The sequence below is a fragment of the Pituophis catenifer genome, unplaced genomic scaffold, assembly GCF_029215685.1.
Source record: "Pituophis catenifer annectens isolate HBS135680 unplaced genomic scaffold, rPitCat1.0.hap2 SCAF_2, whole genome shotgun sequence".
Classification (NCBI taxonomy): Eukaryota; Metazoa; Chordata; class Lepidosauria; order Squamata; family Colubridae; genus Pituophis; species Pituophis catenifer.
Window position 1 is genome coordinate 285,334,559 of NW_027256882.1, and position 18,191 is coordinate 285,352,749.

The following is an 18,191-nucleotide window of genomic DNA, read 5'->3' on the forward strand; positions in this document are numbered from 1 at the left end:
TATAGCCAGCTATGGTGACTAATGTGAAGAGCTTAAGGAAACGGTCTAGTTTTGAAATATGAATTTCTTTGTGGGGGCCGAAAAATCCTGCTTTATATTGTCTTACAAAAACTGAATTTATCTTTTAACGATTGTATGGTGATACGTAGCAATTCCACATCTGGTTATTTTGCCAAGTGTTAGGGCAGTGTTGTGGCTCCGTTACCTGAGCCTGTGTCATCGGCAGGAGAGGACTCCGAGAGTGAAGGAGAGGAGTTGGCAAGGCCTCCCTCTCCAGGACCCTCCTCTCTGGCAAAGCCTTCGGTGTCCGCCGAAGGGCAAGAGATAGGGCTGGGGCCAAGCACGTCCACACAGCCACAGGTGGACAGTGTTGAGAGTAATGAGTCTTGGCTGGATCCACGCCAGCGTCGCAGAGATAAGCGCGTGCAACAGAAGAAAAGGCGTGCCCGAGATTAGGCTGAGTCACTGGACCACACCCCACAGGGTATAAAAGGGAGCGTGGTGGCCAGTCAAGCCTTGTGACGAACAAAGCTGAAAGCTTCCACGCCATTCTGCATTGCTGGACTTTTGCTATAGACTTTGCTGGATTATATTTGGACATAAGTTACTCTGTAATTATTGAACATTTTACTTTGATGTACCAGAAGCGGAGAGAAGTTATCTCTTCCCTTCGTGAGTAATAAACTCTTGGCAGGCAGCCACTAGGTTGCTGCCAAGTTCCGTTATCTTAAGGAAAAGGATTTTGTCGGCTGGTTTGGTTTTTAACTCTTGGACGTCTGTTGGTGTGTGTGCGTGTGGGACGGGGACAGAACAGGCAGTTGGTTCTATTCGATCCAGAGACAATAAGCACACCAGTCAATAAAGTCAATAATCTTTATTATTAGCTGAAGCAGAGTTAAGAGTATAATATAAAAAGCATACATCCCAAGCAAGATAATGCCAAATCTCTTACAAACTGTCAAGAGCTCCTTAGGCAGCAGAGATATCCTAAGAACAGGCAGTTTCTGCCATACTCAATACTAGATTCTGTACAGAAACTTCTAACAAACAACCAGAACGACAAAGTTTTTTATTAAATGGCACCTAGGTTTGACTGGTACATGATTCAAAAGTCTTGAGACTATTAAACATTTGCAGGAATGTGAAGATTCCCCCCCCCCAACACACTTTATTAACCAAGCAAGAATAAAAAATAAGCAGAGCAGCTAAGAACGAGCTCTAAATTTCTAGATTTCTCTTAATATGAAGGAGAAATCAAAGTATAAAATATAAACGCCCCTAAACTCAAAATCAACAGTGGTTGATACCTGCAATACATCAACTTATCAAACTTTTCTTTCAAATTATAATTCAATGTAAATTTCAATCCATTAATCCACATATTTTCCCATTGACCAATCATATAACCAAAATTCTTCAGTCATTAAATCATACTCGTTTTTCAAAGTCAAGTTTCAACAACAATTTATAGACCTTAACAATAACATGTTAATCGTTAACACACAATGCTTGCAATTTCAAATTCACTTTTTGCAGGCTCAAAACCATGGCTTCTCTTATCTAAATTGCCGTATTTTTCAGAGTATAAGACGCACCTTTTTCCCCCCTAAAAGGGGGTGAAAATTTAGGTGTGTCTTATACACCGAATGTAGCCCCGCCCACCGACTGGCCCCCATCCTTTGGCTTCTGTCTCCCAGCAATTTACCTCCTTGCAAGCAGCAAGAAGAAACAGCCCATTTCAGCTTCAGCACAGCCTAATTAGCACAAGTTGATTGTCCCTTGGATCAGCCTCCCGACTCTCAGCTGTTTCAGACTGCAGGGATTGCCATTGCCTATTGCTACACGGGCCTCTGCTGCTTGCTGCAAGGAGGTAAATTGCCGGGAGCAGATTTTTTTTTCTTGTGCTAATCAAGCTATGCAGAAAACAAAAATGAAAGTAAAGCAGACTATTTGCTGTTTGCTGCAACGAGGCAAAATTGCTGGGAGGCAGAGGCAGGTTTCTTTTTCTTGTTTTCCTCACCAAAAAAAGGTAGGTGCATCTTATAGTCCGGAGAGTCAAATACTCCGAAAAATACGGTAATCTTTCTTTTAATTGTAAGTATGTGAACCAATGACAAATATGTCCTTCCAACTCCAGTTCTTCTTTCAATGTTGGATTATGTTCATTTTGAATAAAATATAGTACAAGTAGTTCTCAATTTACAACATTCATTTAGTGACTGTTCAAAATTACAATGACCAAAACTGATGCAGTACTCTAGGTGCGGTCTTACAAAGGCTTTATAGAGTGGTATTAGTACCTCACTTGATCTTGATTGTATCCCTCTGTTAATGCAATTTAGGATTGTGTTGGCTTTTTTAGCTGCCACTGCACACTGCTGGCTCATATTTAGCTGATTGTCCACTAAGACTCCAAGATCCCTCTCACAGTCACTGCTATTAAGGCTGGTTTCCCCCAGTTTATATGTGTGCTTTTGGTTTTTCTTACCTAAGTGTAAGACTTTAGACTTTTTTTCTTAGACCTTCACATTAAGGTTTTTCTTAACGTAAAGGAGAAATCAAAACATATAACTAAACTTCTCAAAATAACACATTTTCAACTTCCGCATTGACACTACCCTGGGAACATTTTTTTGTACTTCTGGATTTCTTCGTGCAATCCTTAAAGATGGAGTAGCCCTCAGAGTAGTCTAAAAAGCAAACAGGGTATCACATTTGAGCAATACGTACAGTGCTGTCCTATGGCATCATCTTTTAAAAAATGTAATTCACATAAATGTGCCGGAATTATAAGAATTGGGAGGGCTGCAAGTGCTGTTAATTCTACTCCTTAAACCAGTGTTTCTCAACCTTGGAAGCTTGAAGATGGGTGGACTGGGGGATTCTGGGAGTTGAAACACTGCCTTAAACATTCAAGATCTGCTTTCCTATAACTTAATCCATGGTGTAGGTGTGCAACACATTTTCATCATTGGAAGAGTGTAAAAATAACCTCCTTGAATCATCTTAAAAATGAGGTGGCTGGCTGGGGAATTCTGGGAGTTGAAGTCCACGCAGCTTAAAGTTGCCAAGGTTGAGAAACACTGTCTTAACTTTTTCTACTTTTTATCAATCCATCTGTGGATTGAGTATAATGGATTGAATACAGTGCCCAAAATTGTGCATGGCACTTGAGATGGTTTGATCAATGTCATGTGGACAACACAATGTCAAATTTGTATTACAAGTATACAAATTTGTATTTCGAGGGTGAAGAGAACTGGACAATTTTCAGATGCAGACAAGGTCAATTGGGGTTGCAGGAGATACACGATGAAGCAGAATGCCTTATCTTTGTACATCCTAAGATCGATACCAGACTGAGAGAAAAAGGAAATTGTGAAGATTTTTCTTTTCTAGTTCTTTCCCTGTAAAGGTAGTCCTCGGCTTATGACCACAATTGAGCCCAAAAATTCTGTTGCGAAGTGAAACATTTGTTAAGTAAGTTTTGCTCCATTTCACAACGTTTCTTGTCACAGTTGTTAACCAAATCACTGCAGCTGTTAAGTTAGTAACATGCTTAAGTGAATTGAGCTTCCCTATTGACTTTGCTTGTCAGGTCACAAAAGGGGATCACATGACCCAGGGACACTGCAACTGTCATAAATATGAGTCAGTTGGCAAGCATCTGAAGTTTGATCATGTGACCATGGGGATGCTGCAACGGTTGTTATGTGTAAAAAATGGTCATTAGTCACTTTTTTTCAGTGCCGCTCTAACTTTGGTCACTAAACGAACTGTTGTAAGTCGAGAAGTATCTGTATACAGCAACCCTTCTACTAAGTGTAGAAGGGTTCTACTTTGTAGAAGCAAAGTAGAAAATCTATTTATTTATTATTTAGTTTTTAAATTTATTTGCCGACTATTTCACAGTGGGGCTACACAAGCTTCGTCTGCAGCAAATCTAAATTCCAAGCCTCTTCTTCTGCCATTATTTCAGTCCCCAAACATTGCAGAAAAAAAAATCCAAGAGATATATACGCGTATTGACTTCCGTGGACCTTACATCATACTTAAGTGGTCAGTAGAGGGGACGTGCATAAGTGCACTAACCTGGCTATCGTCCCTGTCACTGTATTTTTATTCTTTTATTCTTGCTCTCGTTTGTTTGACAAATTCAAATAAATAAATAAATAAATAAATAGGTAGGAAGGTAGGTAAAAAGGGGCGTGCATAAGTGCACTAACGTATCTATCGTCCCTGTCACTGTATTTTTATTCTTTTAATCTTGCTCTCATTTGTTTGACAAATTCAAATAAATAAATAAATAAATAAATAAATAAATAAATAAGTAGGTAGGTAGGTAGGTAGGTAGGTAAAAAGGGGCGTGCATAAGTGCACTAACATATCCATCGTCCCTGTCACTGTATTTTTATTCTTTTAATCTTGCTCTCATTTGTTTGACAAATTCAATAAATAAATAAATAAATAAATAAATAAATAAATAGGTAGGTAGGTAGGTAGGTAGGTAGGTAGGTAGGTAGGTAGGTAAAAAGGGGCGTGCATAAGTGCACTAACGTATCCATCGTCCCTGTCACTGTATTTTTATTCTTTTAATCTTGTTCTTGTTTGTTTGACAAATTCAAATTCAAATTCATAAATAAATAAATAGGTAAGTAAGTAGGTAGGTAGGAAGGAAGGAAGGAGGGAAGAAAGAAAGGAAGGAAGGAAGGAAGGATGGAAGGAAGAAAGAAAGAAAGAAAAAAGAAAGAAAGAAAGAAGAAAAGAAAAGAAAAGAAAAGAAAAGAAAAGAAAAGAAAAGAAAAGAAAAGAAAAGAAAAGAAAAAAGTCATTTTCCCCTTAACCGCCTGAGAGTTTGGCTCAACACGATCACATTTACTGGATGAAATCCACTTTGGTTTTGACTGTTATTTTTATTTTTTCGCTCGTTGCAATACTGCAGAAAAAAGATATTGAGATAACTTGGATAGGAAGAAAAGGCGGCGGCATTACTGGGGAGAGGTAAGAAAAAAAACGTGGAACACGCCGCACACACGCCCTTGAGGATTTGCTGATTTTAAGGAAAAAAAACGTGGGACACACACACACAAAACACACGCACGCGCGTGTGTGTTTTGTGTATATTTGTCCCTCAGGAGTTAATGGGGGGCAAAGCGCTTCGCTCTGAGCGCATGCGCCACCCGGGCCCGCTCTGCCTCGGCTGTCATGGCGCTCCCCGCAGGAGCCGCGTCAAGGCGGAGTCTTTCCCTTACGTCACGCGCCTCCTCCTCTCCCATTGGTGGTCGCGAAGTGACGTCTATTTTCCGTCTTTCCCGGAAGTGAAGCGGCTTCCCTCTTCATACCTGGAAACGTTGGAGATTCGCGCAGGTAAGTGAGACGGCGGGGCCGCGGGGCAGGTGATGGCGGAGGGGAGGGGGGACACACACACACCGAAGCGCCGTTTTTTCTTCCAGTCGCCTTCTGTTTCATTCCTCTCTCTCCGAGGGCCACGTAAAGCCCCCACTGTTTTGAATGTTTTATTTGAAGCGGTCACTTTAAAAGTGAGGGGGAGGGGCAGGTTTCCCTTTAAATCAGAGAATCCGAATGGAGCTGCAAAAAGGGACCTTGGAGGTCTTCTAGTCCAGCCCCCTGGCTCAAGCAGGAGACCCTATATCAGTGTTTCTCAACCTTGGAAGCTTGAAGATGGGTGGACTTCAACTCCCAGAATCCCCCAGCCAGCGTTGCTGGCTGGGGGATTCTGGGAGTTGAAGTCCACCCATCTTCAAGCTTCCAAGGTTGAGAAACACTGCCCTATATAGTACCATTTCAGACAAGTCACCATCTAATCTCTTCTTAAAAATCTCCACTGATGAAACACTCACGACTTCTGGTGGCAAGCTGTCCTCCCTGTTAGGAAGTTTCTCCTTAGTTCCAGGTTGCTTCTCTCTCCTTGATTAGTTTCCATCCATGGTTTCTTGTTTCTTGTCCTGCCGTCTGATTTTGGAAAAGAAGTTGACTCCTCCTTCTTTGTGACAGTGCCTTAAATACTGGATTCTTTCTTTTTTTAAAAAAAAAAATTATTGAAAATTATTAAAAATTACAGAAAAAAAATATAGCAATATGGATAGAATTGCAGAGAGTAATATAATACATATAGAGTTTTAAAGCAGCAGTTTTCGCCTAGAAATAGTACAAACCTCCATTAAACCAAATCATCATAAAAAAAAAAGAAAAGATTATCCAGAAGAAAGAATTCTCAACTGCCATGCAATTTTATTTTTTTAAAATTTGATTTATATGCTGCCCTTCTCCGGAGACTCAGGGCGGCTTACAATGCGCTAAGCAATAGCCTTCATCCTTTTGTATATTTATACAAAATCAGCTTATTGCCCCCACAACTGGGTCCTCAATTTACCTACCTTAGAAAGGATGGAAGGCTGAGTCAACCTTGAGCCTGGCGAGATTCGAACCTGCAGTAATTGCAGGCAGCTGGTCTTAATAACAGGGTGCTTTAGACCACTGTACTACCAAGGCTCAATATTCCTATATATATATACCCACAGTCACACTAAGATTATTATTTTACATTCTTCTTAAGATTTCTTTTTTGCAGCCAAACATACCACCTGTCCCAACTCATATATAGCCCCGATTCTTGTCTATCTCGCAAAAGTCTGGCAAGCTTGTCTGCCTCTGCACAGTCCATGATCTTTGTAGTTAACGTAGCCTCCGATGGGGTATTTTTGGATTTCCATTCTTGCGTAAACGAGATCCTGGCTGCAATGATGATGTGGAGAGTGAGATACCAATTAGATTTGTTTAAGTTCTCTGGTTTCATGCCTAGTAAAAACGTTTCCAGGTACAATTTTATCCTACATCCTATGATTTCTAAAATCCATTTTTGAATTCTTTTTTGTGACAGTGCCTTAAATACTGGATTATTTCTATCATGTCCCCCCTAGTCCTTCTTTTCTCTAGACTGGCCATACCCAATTCCTGCAACAGTTCTTTGTATGTTTTAGTCTCCAGGCCTTTAATCATCTTAGTTGCTCTTTTCTGAACTTTTTCCAAAATCTCAACATCTTTTTTTGTAATGTGGTGACTAAAACTGGATGCGATATTCCAGGTGTGGTCTTACCAAGGCTTTATAAAGTGGTGCTAATACTTCATGTGATTTTGATTCTATGCCTCTGTTTATACAACCAAGGATCGTATTAGCTGTTTTGGCTGCTGCCACACACTGAGTGATCGTCCACTAGGACTCCAAGGTTCCTCTCACAGTTACTGGTTTTCAGCCAGATTTCGCCTAATCTGTACTTGTTCCTTTGGTTTTTCCTGCCCAGGTGTAAAACCTCGCTTTTCTCCACATTAAATTTCATTTTGTTGGATAGGGCCCATTGTTCAAGTCTGTCAAGATCTTTTTGGATCCTGAACTTGTCTTCTGAGGCTATTCCTGCCAGTCTAGTGTCATCTGCAAATTTGAGAGGTTGCTTTCGATCACTGAATGACCTCAATACGAACGCTCATCCCTGCTGGCTTCCTTCCTATCTCTGTCTGTCTGTCTGTCTGTCTCTATCTCTCCATCTATGGCTTTTCAATTAATAATATATTAATTTGTGTTAGTTAATAATTCATTATTGAACCATGGTCATTAATCATTACTGATTATAAGACTAAGAAACAAGAAAGACTCTTGTGACTGTGTTTCAGAAAACTGGAAATTGAAATCCCCTCATCTTAAAGTTGCCAAGTTTGAAAAACACTTATGACTTTTTCCCCCTGATCATTATTGGAAGCCAATGACAGTAAAGGTTAAGCTGGTTGAAAACATAGACATGACCATACAGTTTTATTGACAATGGTATGGAATTAATTTTCTATTATCTTCCTCTAAGCAGTATTGACTACTTCAGCCTACAGACCAGGGTTTTTCTAGTGGTCTCCCATCTAAGGATTAAGCAAGCCAGATCCTGGTTAGCTTTTTTGGAAATCTGGCAAGGGTAGAGAATTGCCATTCACTGTGATGCTAGTATGTGCTTCATTTATTTCATGATTCCCTCCCAATTTTTCCACAGAACAAGAACCCTCTGATATCCCAAAGGTGCTTTTTCAAAAGGCAACTGGATTTTGTTTTTTCTTTGAAGACGTTTCGCTTCTCATCCAAGAAGCTTCTTCAGCTCTGAATCATTTCCCCACCATCCAGTCAGAGCTGAAAAAGTACCTTTGGGACAACCATGACCTGGATGACTGAGAATCTCCATAAACCCTGTGATATATTTTGATAAAACAATAACAGTCATTAAAATCAACGCTGTGAGGCAGGCTGAGCTGAGAGTGAGTGACTTCCTAGCATGACAAATGATTTGTGGGTGGACTTGAATCTGGGTCTCCCAGCTTCCAGTCCAACATTTTAGTTACTCTTCCCTGCTAGCAACATAGTAATAACATACAACATAAATGTTGTGTTCATATTTAACATAGGAGTTATAATACATCAGAAGAAGAATTCTATATTTGATTTGTAGCGATGGATTGATGATATGCAATGATTGTCAGTTTTTGAATTATTTTTGGAGGCCTTTTTTGCAATTGGTTTTGCAATTTTTTAATGATAAAATTTTCAGACCCATTTTCTTTTCTTTACAGTGATGCATTTATTGTACATTTTTCTCCTCTTTAGCCAGATATAATAATATAAAGTTTTAAATCCATGGAGTAATTCATGTTTCTAACTGATCACCTCAGGTTTGGTATAAAGGTAAAGGTTCCCCTCACACATATGTGCTAGTCATTCCCGACTTTAGGGGCAGTGCTCATCTCCGTTTCTAAGCCGAGAAGCCAGTGCTGTCCAAAGACGTCTCCGTGGTCATGTGGCCAGCATGACTCAACGCCAAAGGCGCACAGAACGCTGTTACCTTCCCACCAAAGGTGGTCCCTATTTTTCTACTTGCATTTTTTACATGCTTTCAAACTGCTAGGTTGGCAGAAGCTGGGACAAGTAACAGGAGCCCACCCCGTTACGCAGTACTAAGGATTCGAACCGCTGAACTGCCGACCTTTCGATCGACAATCTCAGCGTCTTAGCCACTGAGCCACCACGTCCCAGGTTTGGTATAGTTAACTAATTAAAATTGCAGTCCTTTTTTCAGTAGCTGGTACACAACTCGGGTGTAGACAAACCACCTAGGAAACATGAATACGAGCAAGCTAGAATTAACTGAATGCATTGTCTGGGAGCAGCAAACGGTCATTGTTGTTTTCATCAAAATGCAAATAAAACCGGATTGTTGCAAGTCTCTGTAACTGTATCTTAGCTTTTAAAAACTAAAAAAACTTTTCATATTCACAATATGAAAAGCAAAACGTGAACTAGTTGTGATCTAGAACCCCAAAATGGAAGAAAAAAACCTATTCATTACCATTTATAATATAAATAGCAATTGTTATCCTTGAAAAGAAGTTATAGTTAGAGAGGTAGGGCACTACCACCCCTTTATAAAGCTTTGATTGGCATTGTTAAATGTCTATGGAGATTCTCAGTCATCCAGGTCATGGTTGGCCCAAAGGTGCTTTTTCAAAAGGCAACTAGACTTCCTGTTTATTCTTTGGAAGACGTTTCACTTCTCATCCAAGAAGCTTCTTCAGCTCTAATTGGATGGTGGGGAATGGAAGGATTTATGCTCCTTGCAGATAGCTTTGCATTCTTTTGATTGGCAGGCAAACATTTTCATGGAATACACTTTTAACTAAATCAAAAATAAGTCATTGGTTGTCAGAATATCACTCTTGAAATCTCTAGTCCAGATTTAATCATTTTTTATACCATACCAATAGAATAGAATAGAATAGAATTCTTTATTGGCCAAGTGTGATTGGGCACACAAGGAATTTGTCTTGGTGCATACACTCTCGGTGTACATAAAAGAAAAGATACGTTGGTCAAGAATCATAAGGTACAACACTTAATGATAGTCATAGGGTACAAATAAACAATCAGGAAACAGTCAATATCAATTTTTTTTTTTAAATTTATATGCCACCCTTCTCCGGAGACTCAGGGCGGCTTACAATGCATTAAGCAATAGCCTTCATCCTTTTGTATATTTATACAAAGTCAGCTTATTGCCCCCACAATCTGGGTCCTCATTTTACCTACCTTTGAAAGGATGGAAGGCTGAGTCAACCTTGGGCCTGGTGAGATTTGAACTTGCAGTAATTGCAAGCAGCAGATGTTAATAACAGTGCTTTAGTCCACTGTACTACAGGCTCTTATAAACAGTAAGGATACAAGCAACAAAGTTACAGGCATACAGTTATAAGTGAGAGGAGATGGGTGATAGGAATGATGAGATGATTAATAGTAGTGCAGCCTTAGTGAATAGTTTGACAGTGTTGAGGGAATTATTTGTTTAGCAGAGTGATGGCGTTCGGGAAAAAACTGCTCTTGTGTCTAGTTGTTCTGGTGTGCAGTGCTCTATAGTGTCGTTTTGAGGGTAGGAGTTGAAAGAATTTATTTCCAGGATGCGAGGGGGTCTGTAAATATTTTCACAGCCCTCTTTTTGACTCGTGCAGTATACAGGTCCTCAACGGAAGGCAGGTTGGTAGCCATTGTTTTTTCTGCAGTTCTAATTATCCTCTGAAGTCTGTGACTGTCTTGTTGGGTTGCAGAACCAAACCAGACAGTTATAGAGGTGCAGATGACAGAGTATAGGTAGCCAATGGCCTAGGTTGTGTTTGTGAAAGGTCAACAAGGCAGCCATAACCATATAACTGAAGCCCTGCACGCTTTGTACATGAATTACATAAAAAGCAAGTACAAAAATTCACCTGGTCACCTCCCCTTGGATCCCTCCGTAATGGCCTGAAACAGCATTCACAATATTTGTATTGCAATGTAGATGCTAGAGCAGAGATGGCTAACCTTTTTGCCATCGCGTGCCAAAAACGGGCGCAGCCTGGGGGTGGGGTCGCCCACGTGTGTGTCCACATCCATAATTCAATGCCCCCCGGTGGCCCCCCCCACTTTTGGCACGAGACGGCAAAAAGATTACCAGTGGGCCTGGTAGGCCTGTTTTTCGCCCTCCCCAGGCTCCCGGGGCTTTCTCAGAGCCTGGGGAGGGTGAAAACGGCCTCTCTCACCCCCCTGGAAGCCCTCCAGAGGTCAGAAATGGCCCATTTCCCAACTTCCGGTGGGCCCAAAAGGCCCGAAAATTAGCTGGCTGGCACGCACATGCGCGTTGGAGCTGAGCTAGGGCAATGCTTGCGTGCCCACAGATATGGCCCCGCGTGTCAACTGTGGCACATGTGCCATAGGTTCGCCATCACGGTGCTAGAGTTTATGCATTTGCAAATAAAGTTGACTTTGTTAAGAATAATAATAAAAAACCTGTCCAATCCAGTATTTTTTATGCAGTTGAAATAAACTGAATTCAAGTGAGTGGAGCTCTTAAATATATATATATATATATATATATATATATATATATATATATATATATATATATATATATATATATGTATATAAATAATATTTAAATATATAATTATATATTTATAATTATATATTATGAAGCGCTCTGTATTTCTGATTATATATCTTGCAATGAAAATGCAGCGGGTTTGATTTAGATTTAGTTTAGTACCAAATTATCAGAATATATTTAAGGACTTATCCAAATTCACTAGACTGTGCACTTTAATGAAGGCTAACATGATACCTTGTTATGTTTTGCTATTTTGTTGTTTTTCAATAATATCTGATAACGAAAAGTAATTGTTGGAACAAGAGAATATTACGGTACACGGGTAGTCCTCGATTTATAGCCATTTGTTTAGTGACTACTCAAAATTACGATGACTGAAAGAAGTGGTCCTTGCAGCTGGTCCTTGCATTTACATCCATTTCAGCATCTCATATGATCAAAATTTGGGCATTTGGCAAACGGCATGTATTTACGGCAATTGCACTGTCTGGGGTCATGTGATACCTGCTTGCAACATTGTGGGGGGCGGTGGTCTAATGAAAGTCAATGGAGGAAACCGGATTTGCTTAACAACCACTTGATTCACTGAACAACTGCAGAGATTCACTTAACAACCATGACAGAAGAAGTGTCAGAATCATGCACAACTCCCTTAACCGTTTTGCTTAGCGACTGAAATTCTGGTCCCAATTGTGGTTGTAAGTTGAGGACTACCTGTATTTAAAAGATCTGCTGGGTCTTAACCAGCTTAAGCTGATCATGTCATGTGAATGCATGTTGAATGATTTTCCTCAGTTCTGGTGCAGCCCAAATGTGTAAGACCAACTTCCGGAATCCCCCAGCCAACATGGCTGCCACCCCCGAGGGTTATGGGAGTTGAAGTCCAACCTGTGTATAATGCTTCAAGATGGAGAAGGTTGCCATACATATTGATTTGGAAAGTGTGTTGTCCCCTCAAATTGGTGAGGATGAACCTAGTCTACATAATGGTTTCAACCATTGTATTTTTTTCCTCCAGCACATTTTTTAAAGCACACTACAAAGAACCATGGTGTGCATTCCTTGCATCGTCATTCCAGTTCTGCTGTGGGTCTACAAAAGGTTCCTTGAGCCGTATCTCTATCCCTTCATCTCTCCTTTTGTTAAGCGCATTTGGCCCAAGAAAGCAGTGCAGGAAACGGCAAAGCACGACCAAAAGAATAGCTCTGAAAATGGAGGCGATTTCGTGAAGCAGGATTCTTTCAACGATCAGCCAGAACTTTATAAAGTAAGTATTACCTGACGAAGCGTAAATCAGCTTCGATACTTCCCCCTGGGGTAATTGCACTTGATTAGAGACGGATGGATCTTGTTTTTCCATGCTGTATACTTTAAAGAAAGAAAACCCGAAATATATTCTAAGAAACATTTTATTATAAAGAAATAAAACAAACTTACTAACTACATTGTTAACGGCAGTTATATCACACAGACGGACAAAGGAAAAAGATCAGGAAGTTTCTTCCTTAAACTTGGACATGCGCAGTAGCTCAGAAAATCACAAGACAGTCTTATCTCTGTTGCTACAGAGACGTGATAAAGTTCTCCGGCAGGCTACCGTAAGTTTTAGGATGGAAGCTCAGCTGGCAAACACATAATGCAGTGATATTACCCAGGCGAAACGTTTTGTGCGTGTGTTTTGAGGAGCCCCATTAGAAATGGATGAGAATAAAATAGAAACTTTATTGATTTAGTCATTGGACCATATCAAATATACAAAATTAATGCAGGTAATCCTTGACTTATGACCGCAGTTGAGCCCCAAATTTCCATTGCTAAGTGAGACGATTAAGTTGCGCCTCATTTTATAACCTTTTTTTTTTTGCCACAGTTAAGTGAATCATACAGTCATGCAGTCATTAAGTGAATCTGACTTCCCCCCATTGACTTCGATGTAGAATAGAATGAACTGGAAGGGACCTTGGAGGTCTAATCCTGCCCCCTGCTCAAGCAGGAAAACTTATACCCATGATGGCAAATCTATGGCATGTGTGCCACAGATGACACGCCGAGCCATATCGGTGGGAATGTGAGCGTTGCTCTAGCTCAGCAAATGGGCCATTTCTGGCCTCCAGAGAGCCTCAGGGGAGGGGGGGGGAGGCTGTTTTCACCCTCCCCAGTCTCCTAGAAAGGCTCTTGAGGCGAAAGGCGAAAAATGGGCCTACCGGGCCAGCATGTGCCATCACGTGCCAAAAGCACGGGGAGGTCACGTGCGCATGCGCGGTGGGGTGGGTGGGGCACATGCGCACACGCATGACCCCCCTGCGCTCCACCTGCTTTTGGCACGCGACGGCAAAAAGATTAGCCATCACTGACCTATACCATTTCAGACAGGTGATTGTCCAGTCTTTTCTTAAAAGCCTCCAGAGATGAAGCACCTACAACGTCTGAAGGCAAAGCTGTTCCACTGGTTAATTGTCTTCGCTGTTAGGAAGTTTCTCCTTAATTCCAGGTTGCTTCTCTCTCTGATTTGTTTCCAACCATTGTTTCTTGTTCTCCTTTCCGGTGCTTTGGATAATAATTTGACTCCCTCATCTTTTCATATGGCCATGAGGATGCTACAACATTTGTAAACGTAAAAACTGGTCATGTCCCTTTTTTCAGTGCTGTTCTAATTTCAAACAGTCACTAAACTAATGGTTGTAAGTCGAGGACTATCTGTACAAATATTCCAACAGACACAAAGAAAACAGTAGGGTCACAAAACGGATATATGATTCATACGGGTTTGCTAGTTGCAAACAGGTCTTCCTTGCTTAATGCAGTAATTCTAACAGACCAGTTCCTCTGTTTTTCATTCCTACACGAGCCATGCATTCATTGGAGTATCCAGGAATATACCTAAGAAAAGGAAGCTATTCATTTTGAATTTTGCTCCGGGATGAATTTTAAGCTTGGTCTCATTCACTACCTGTGGTCTTTTCTCTGCTGTTCTCATCTTGCGTATATTTACCAATGCATATGGTGATTGCCTCTAAGTCAAGGCAACACAAATGCTGCAGAGAATTGGAAAAAGCTTGGCTTAGCAGTGGTTGAAGCCCTGTACAAGCCGGAATGTACTGTACAAGTGTCCTGTTTAAAATGTTTGTGTGAAAGCAAATTAGAAGAGACACTTGTTCGGCAGGCCGAGGCAAAGAGGCAGTCCCGGAACCAGCGAAATCTGGGGGCTGAGCAGGGGACAGAATGTATCTGCCCTCAGTGTGGAAGGGATTGCCACTCTCGAATTGGCCTTTTTAGTCACACTAGATGCTGTTTTAGGACCTCTTTCCAGAGCACGATACCATAGTCTTTTGAGACTGAAGGATGCCAATGAAAGCAAATATCATTGTGCTTTAGGATGAGGATTAGTAACATGGGGCCTATAGGTGCCAGGATGTCTGGCTGCGCCTAAACAGTGCTTGCCGTCTCCAAAATAATACTATTAATAATTAAGAACCATCATTAGTATCATTAACAATTAATTATTAAATAATATTAATAATTAATAGTCCATGGACTGAGTCACTGTTAAATTTTCTTTATTGTCACATATGAGCCACATTTCCCCCCATTTTGTAAATGGCTTCAATTTTAGGGTTTGAAGGGGTGAATTGAGAACCATAAGCTCTGCTGAAGTTGAAAGCCCTCTGCACTCTGTCCCATCATTCCCAGCTCATTTTTCCTTTGGGAAGCTTAAAAGACAGATTCTTGTAGTCAGCTTCACCCACCAAAGAAGCTGGAAAATTATTCCACTCAGGTGACATCATTGGGCCTGCCTTGTGTGGTCTAAAAACTGTCCCCCCCCCTTCACCTCCAAATACAGTCTTTGCCTGCAAGGATGTTACTTTCTATGATTTTAAACAAAATCCCAGTGATGGGCATATGTGGCTGCAGGTGAAGTGGCCTAAGCATGTTATAGGTAGTCCTTGATTTATGACCATAATGGAGCCTGGAATTTCTTTGTAAGTCATGATGATCATATATCGAGGCACCCACGTGACAGATCCGATTTTACAAACTTTTTTATGCTGGCTGTTAAAAGAGAACGCTGTGGCTGTAAAGTGAATGCAGCAGTTGCTAAGCAAACTCTGGTCATTAAGCGAGTCAAGGCATTTCCAAGGGTGTCTTTTGCTGGCAAAAGATATTATAAATCACATCATGAACCTTGGAACATTACAACCTTTGACCACAAAGGTTAGGCAGTTGCCAAGAGCTTGAAATGTGGGCATGTGGTTGTGGGTTTGCCACCATTGGAACTGGTTCATAAGTACCTTTTGAAAAAGTCTGTCATAACTTGGAACACTCATTAAACAACCAGTCATTAAGCAAGGACCTGTAAATAAACAATAAAAAAGTTATGACTCTAATTAATGATGATTCCAACTCAGCTCGCTTCTATCCCCAACCTTATCTTAAGCATCATCTAAAATGAGTCCCCAGCCCGCAGGCTGTGGATCATTACTGGTCCGTGCCCGTACAGCTGGAAGTGAGTGGCAGGTGAGTGAAACAGCATTTGTGCAGGAACTACTGGTTGCATGCTTCTTCCCCTCGCCCCCCCCATCCCCCGGGCCCAGTCTGTAGAAAAATGGTCTTCCATTAAACCAGTCCCTGGTGCCAAAACAGTTGGGGACCATTGATCTAAAAGGAACTTGATCTTTTTTAGGACCAAGAAAGGCATCTTAGGGCCAGCTAGTCACTATTCAAACTAGTTACTAAGTCTGCATTACTATTAATCTTCTCATCGTTCCTATCACCCATCTCCTCCTACTTATGACTGTATGATTGTAACCTTGTTGCTGGTATCCTTAAGATTTATATTGACTTGTTTCCCTATGACTATCATTAAGTGTTGTACCTTATGATTCTTGACAAATGTATCTTTTCTTTTTATGTACACCGAGAACGTATGCACCAAGACAAATTCCTTGTGTGTCCAATCACACTTGGCCAATAAAGAATTCTATTCTGGTTTTTCTCTTTCAAAACTGTGATGGAATGAATGTGCATTTTAAAATCTCTTTTTTCCCCTTCCCTCCCTCCCCCCCTCCCTGTCTTTCAGACCAAAAGCAATGGCATTGCAAATGGATTTTCTGAAATTGGACCCAAAGAAGACTCCGACAAAAAGACAGATTAGTTATGCTTCTGCTGTGGGGTCAAGGCTGTTATAGGAAATGAACTCACAGTTTTCCCCACATGGATATTTTACTGATTGCACATTTATCCGAATGGAAATTTGGAATATGTATAGACACCCATCACCCCAGGGAGGCTTGGAATAATTCTAGCTGTGTCCTTGAAAATAGTTTTAATATATTGTCTTGCTGTTGTTGAAATTTGGGGTGGCTGGAACCCTAATGTGCGGTGCAATTGAAGAGTGTTAACAGTTTTAGTGTCCATATTTTATTAAAACCGTAACTCTCAATTTTGCTACTTGTTTAAAAAAAAAATCCTAAAATGCTTCATTGATAATGACTCATACGTTTGTTTGTTTTTTTAAGCAAAAGATCATACAGTAGCTAAAAAGAAAGCAGCATTGTAAATATTTGAACACTAATGGTGAATGTATTGATAGCTACTAATTTGTTGTTTCTAAATTAGCATCTGCAGAGCTGCCACTTTGCTGATTCCTATTTAAAAAGTATAGAAAACTTTTTAAAAGCAGATATTACACATGGAGGGGACAATACCAGTACAATGCCACAAAGGTGAAAACGTCCTTTTTTGAAGCTTTTGTGCTTCTAAAGGTGAAAAAAAAGCTAAAGCTGATAAACATAACTCTTTATGCAAATTCCTGTATTTTGGTTGATAATGTCTACCTCCCTAATTCGAATAACTCCCAAGACTGCCGTAGCAAATAAACCTTATTGTTTATTGTTGTACCTGTATTATTTTGTCTGCAATGTAGATTTTCAGTTGGTGCATTCTAAGATCCATGTATATTTTTCATAAAGTAATAGAGAAGTACAGTACTGTCTCCCATATGAAGTAAAGATTACACCTTAGGATATGCCCATATACTCCTTTTCAGTTCAAAGCATTTTTACAGAGAACAGATAGGTGACTGGGAAATGTTCTCTGGGGATGGAGCGGTTATTATTTATCTGAGATCTGTTTTAGTGAATAAGGAGACTACAACCTTTTGCCTAGGAAAAATGCAAATTTAATTGATTTAGAATTTGAATAAAGCGTGAAAGCAATATATGTATTATGTGCCGAGTCCCACTTCTCTCCTTCTCTCCTTTTTTGCACACCAAAATTAAGACACTGAGTTTAGGTTACAAACACACCAGTTAAGGGGAGCTTGTTGTTCATCTTGTACTCTGGGAATTGAGGTCCATACATCTTCAAAATTGAGAAACGTTGTTCTGGCCCTGTATTGAGTAAATGTCATTCAAACCTACCTACATTTGCTGCAGATATAACTGGCGTTTCTGGAACTGGACAAGTGGATTGCGGGGGGGTGAGTTAAGAAATGACAGACCTCAAATTTGTACAGCATACAGGTAGTCCTCAATTTTTACATCATTACAACTTTAATGACCATTCAAAAATATAAATCACTGAAAAAAACCCCTGTCCTTGCACTTACAATTGTCACAGCATCCCCACAGTCACATGATCATAATTTTGGCACATGGCAACCGGCATATATTTATGACATTTGACACCGGGAGAGCAGGATTAGCCTGATCCCACAGGGCTGTCTATGGA

The 18,191-nt window shown here is 40.4% G+C and overlaps 1 protein-coding gene across 1 annotated transcript; it reads left to right on the top strand.

The window, feature by feature from the left end:
• The first annotated feature begins 5,285 nt into the window (after positions 1 to 5,285).
• Positions 5,286 to 17,359, top strand: CUNH18orf32 (chromosome unknown C18orf32 homolog). Its single transcript, XM_070935997.1, has 3 exons — positions 5,286 to 5,367; positions 12,481 to 12,729; positions 16,540 to 17,359. The coding sequence occupies exons 2-3, from the start codon at positions 12,511 to 12,513 to the stop codon at positions 16,612 to 16,614; spliced, it is 294 nt and encodes a 97-aa protein (XP_070792098.1). The 5' UTR covers positions 5,286 to 5,367; positions 12,481 to 12,510; the 3' UTR covers positions 16,615 to 17,359.
• Positions 17,360 to 18,191: the final 832 nt, after the last annotated feature.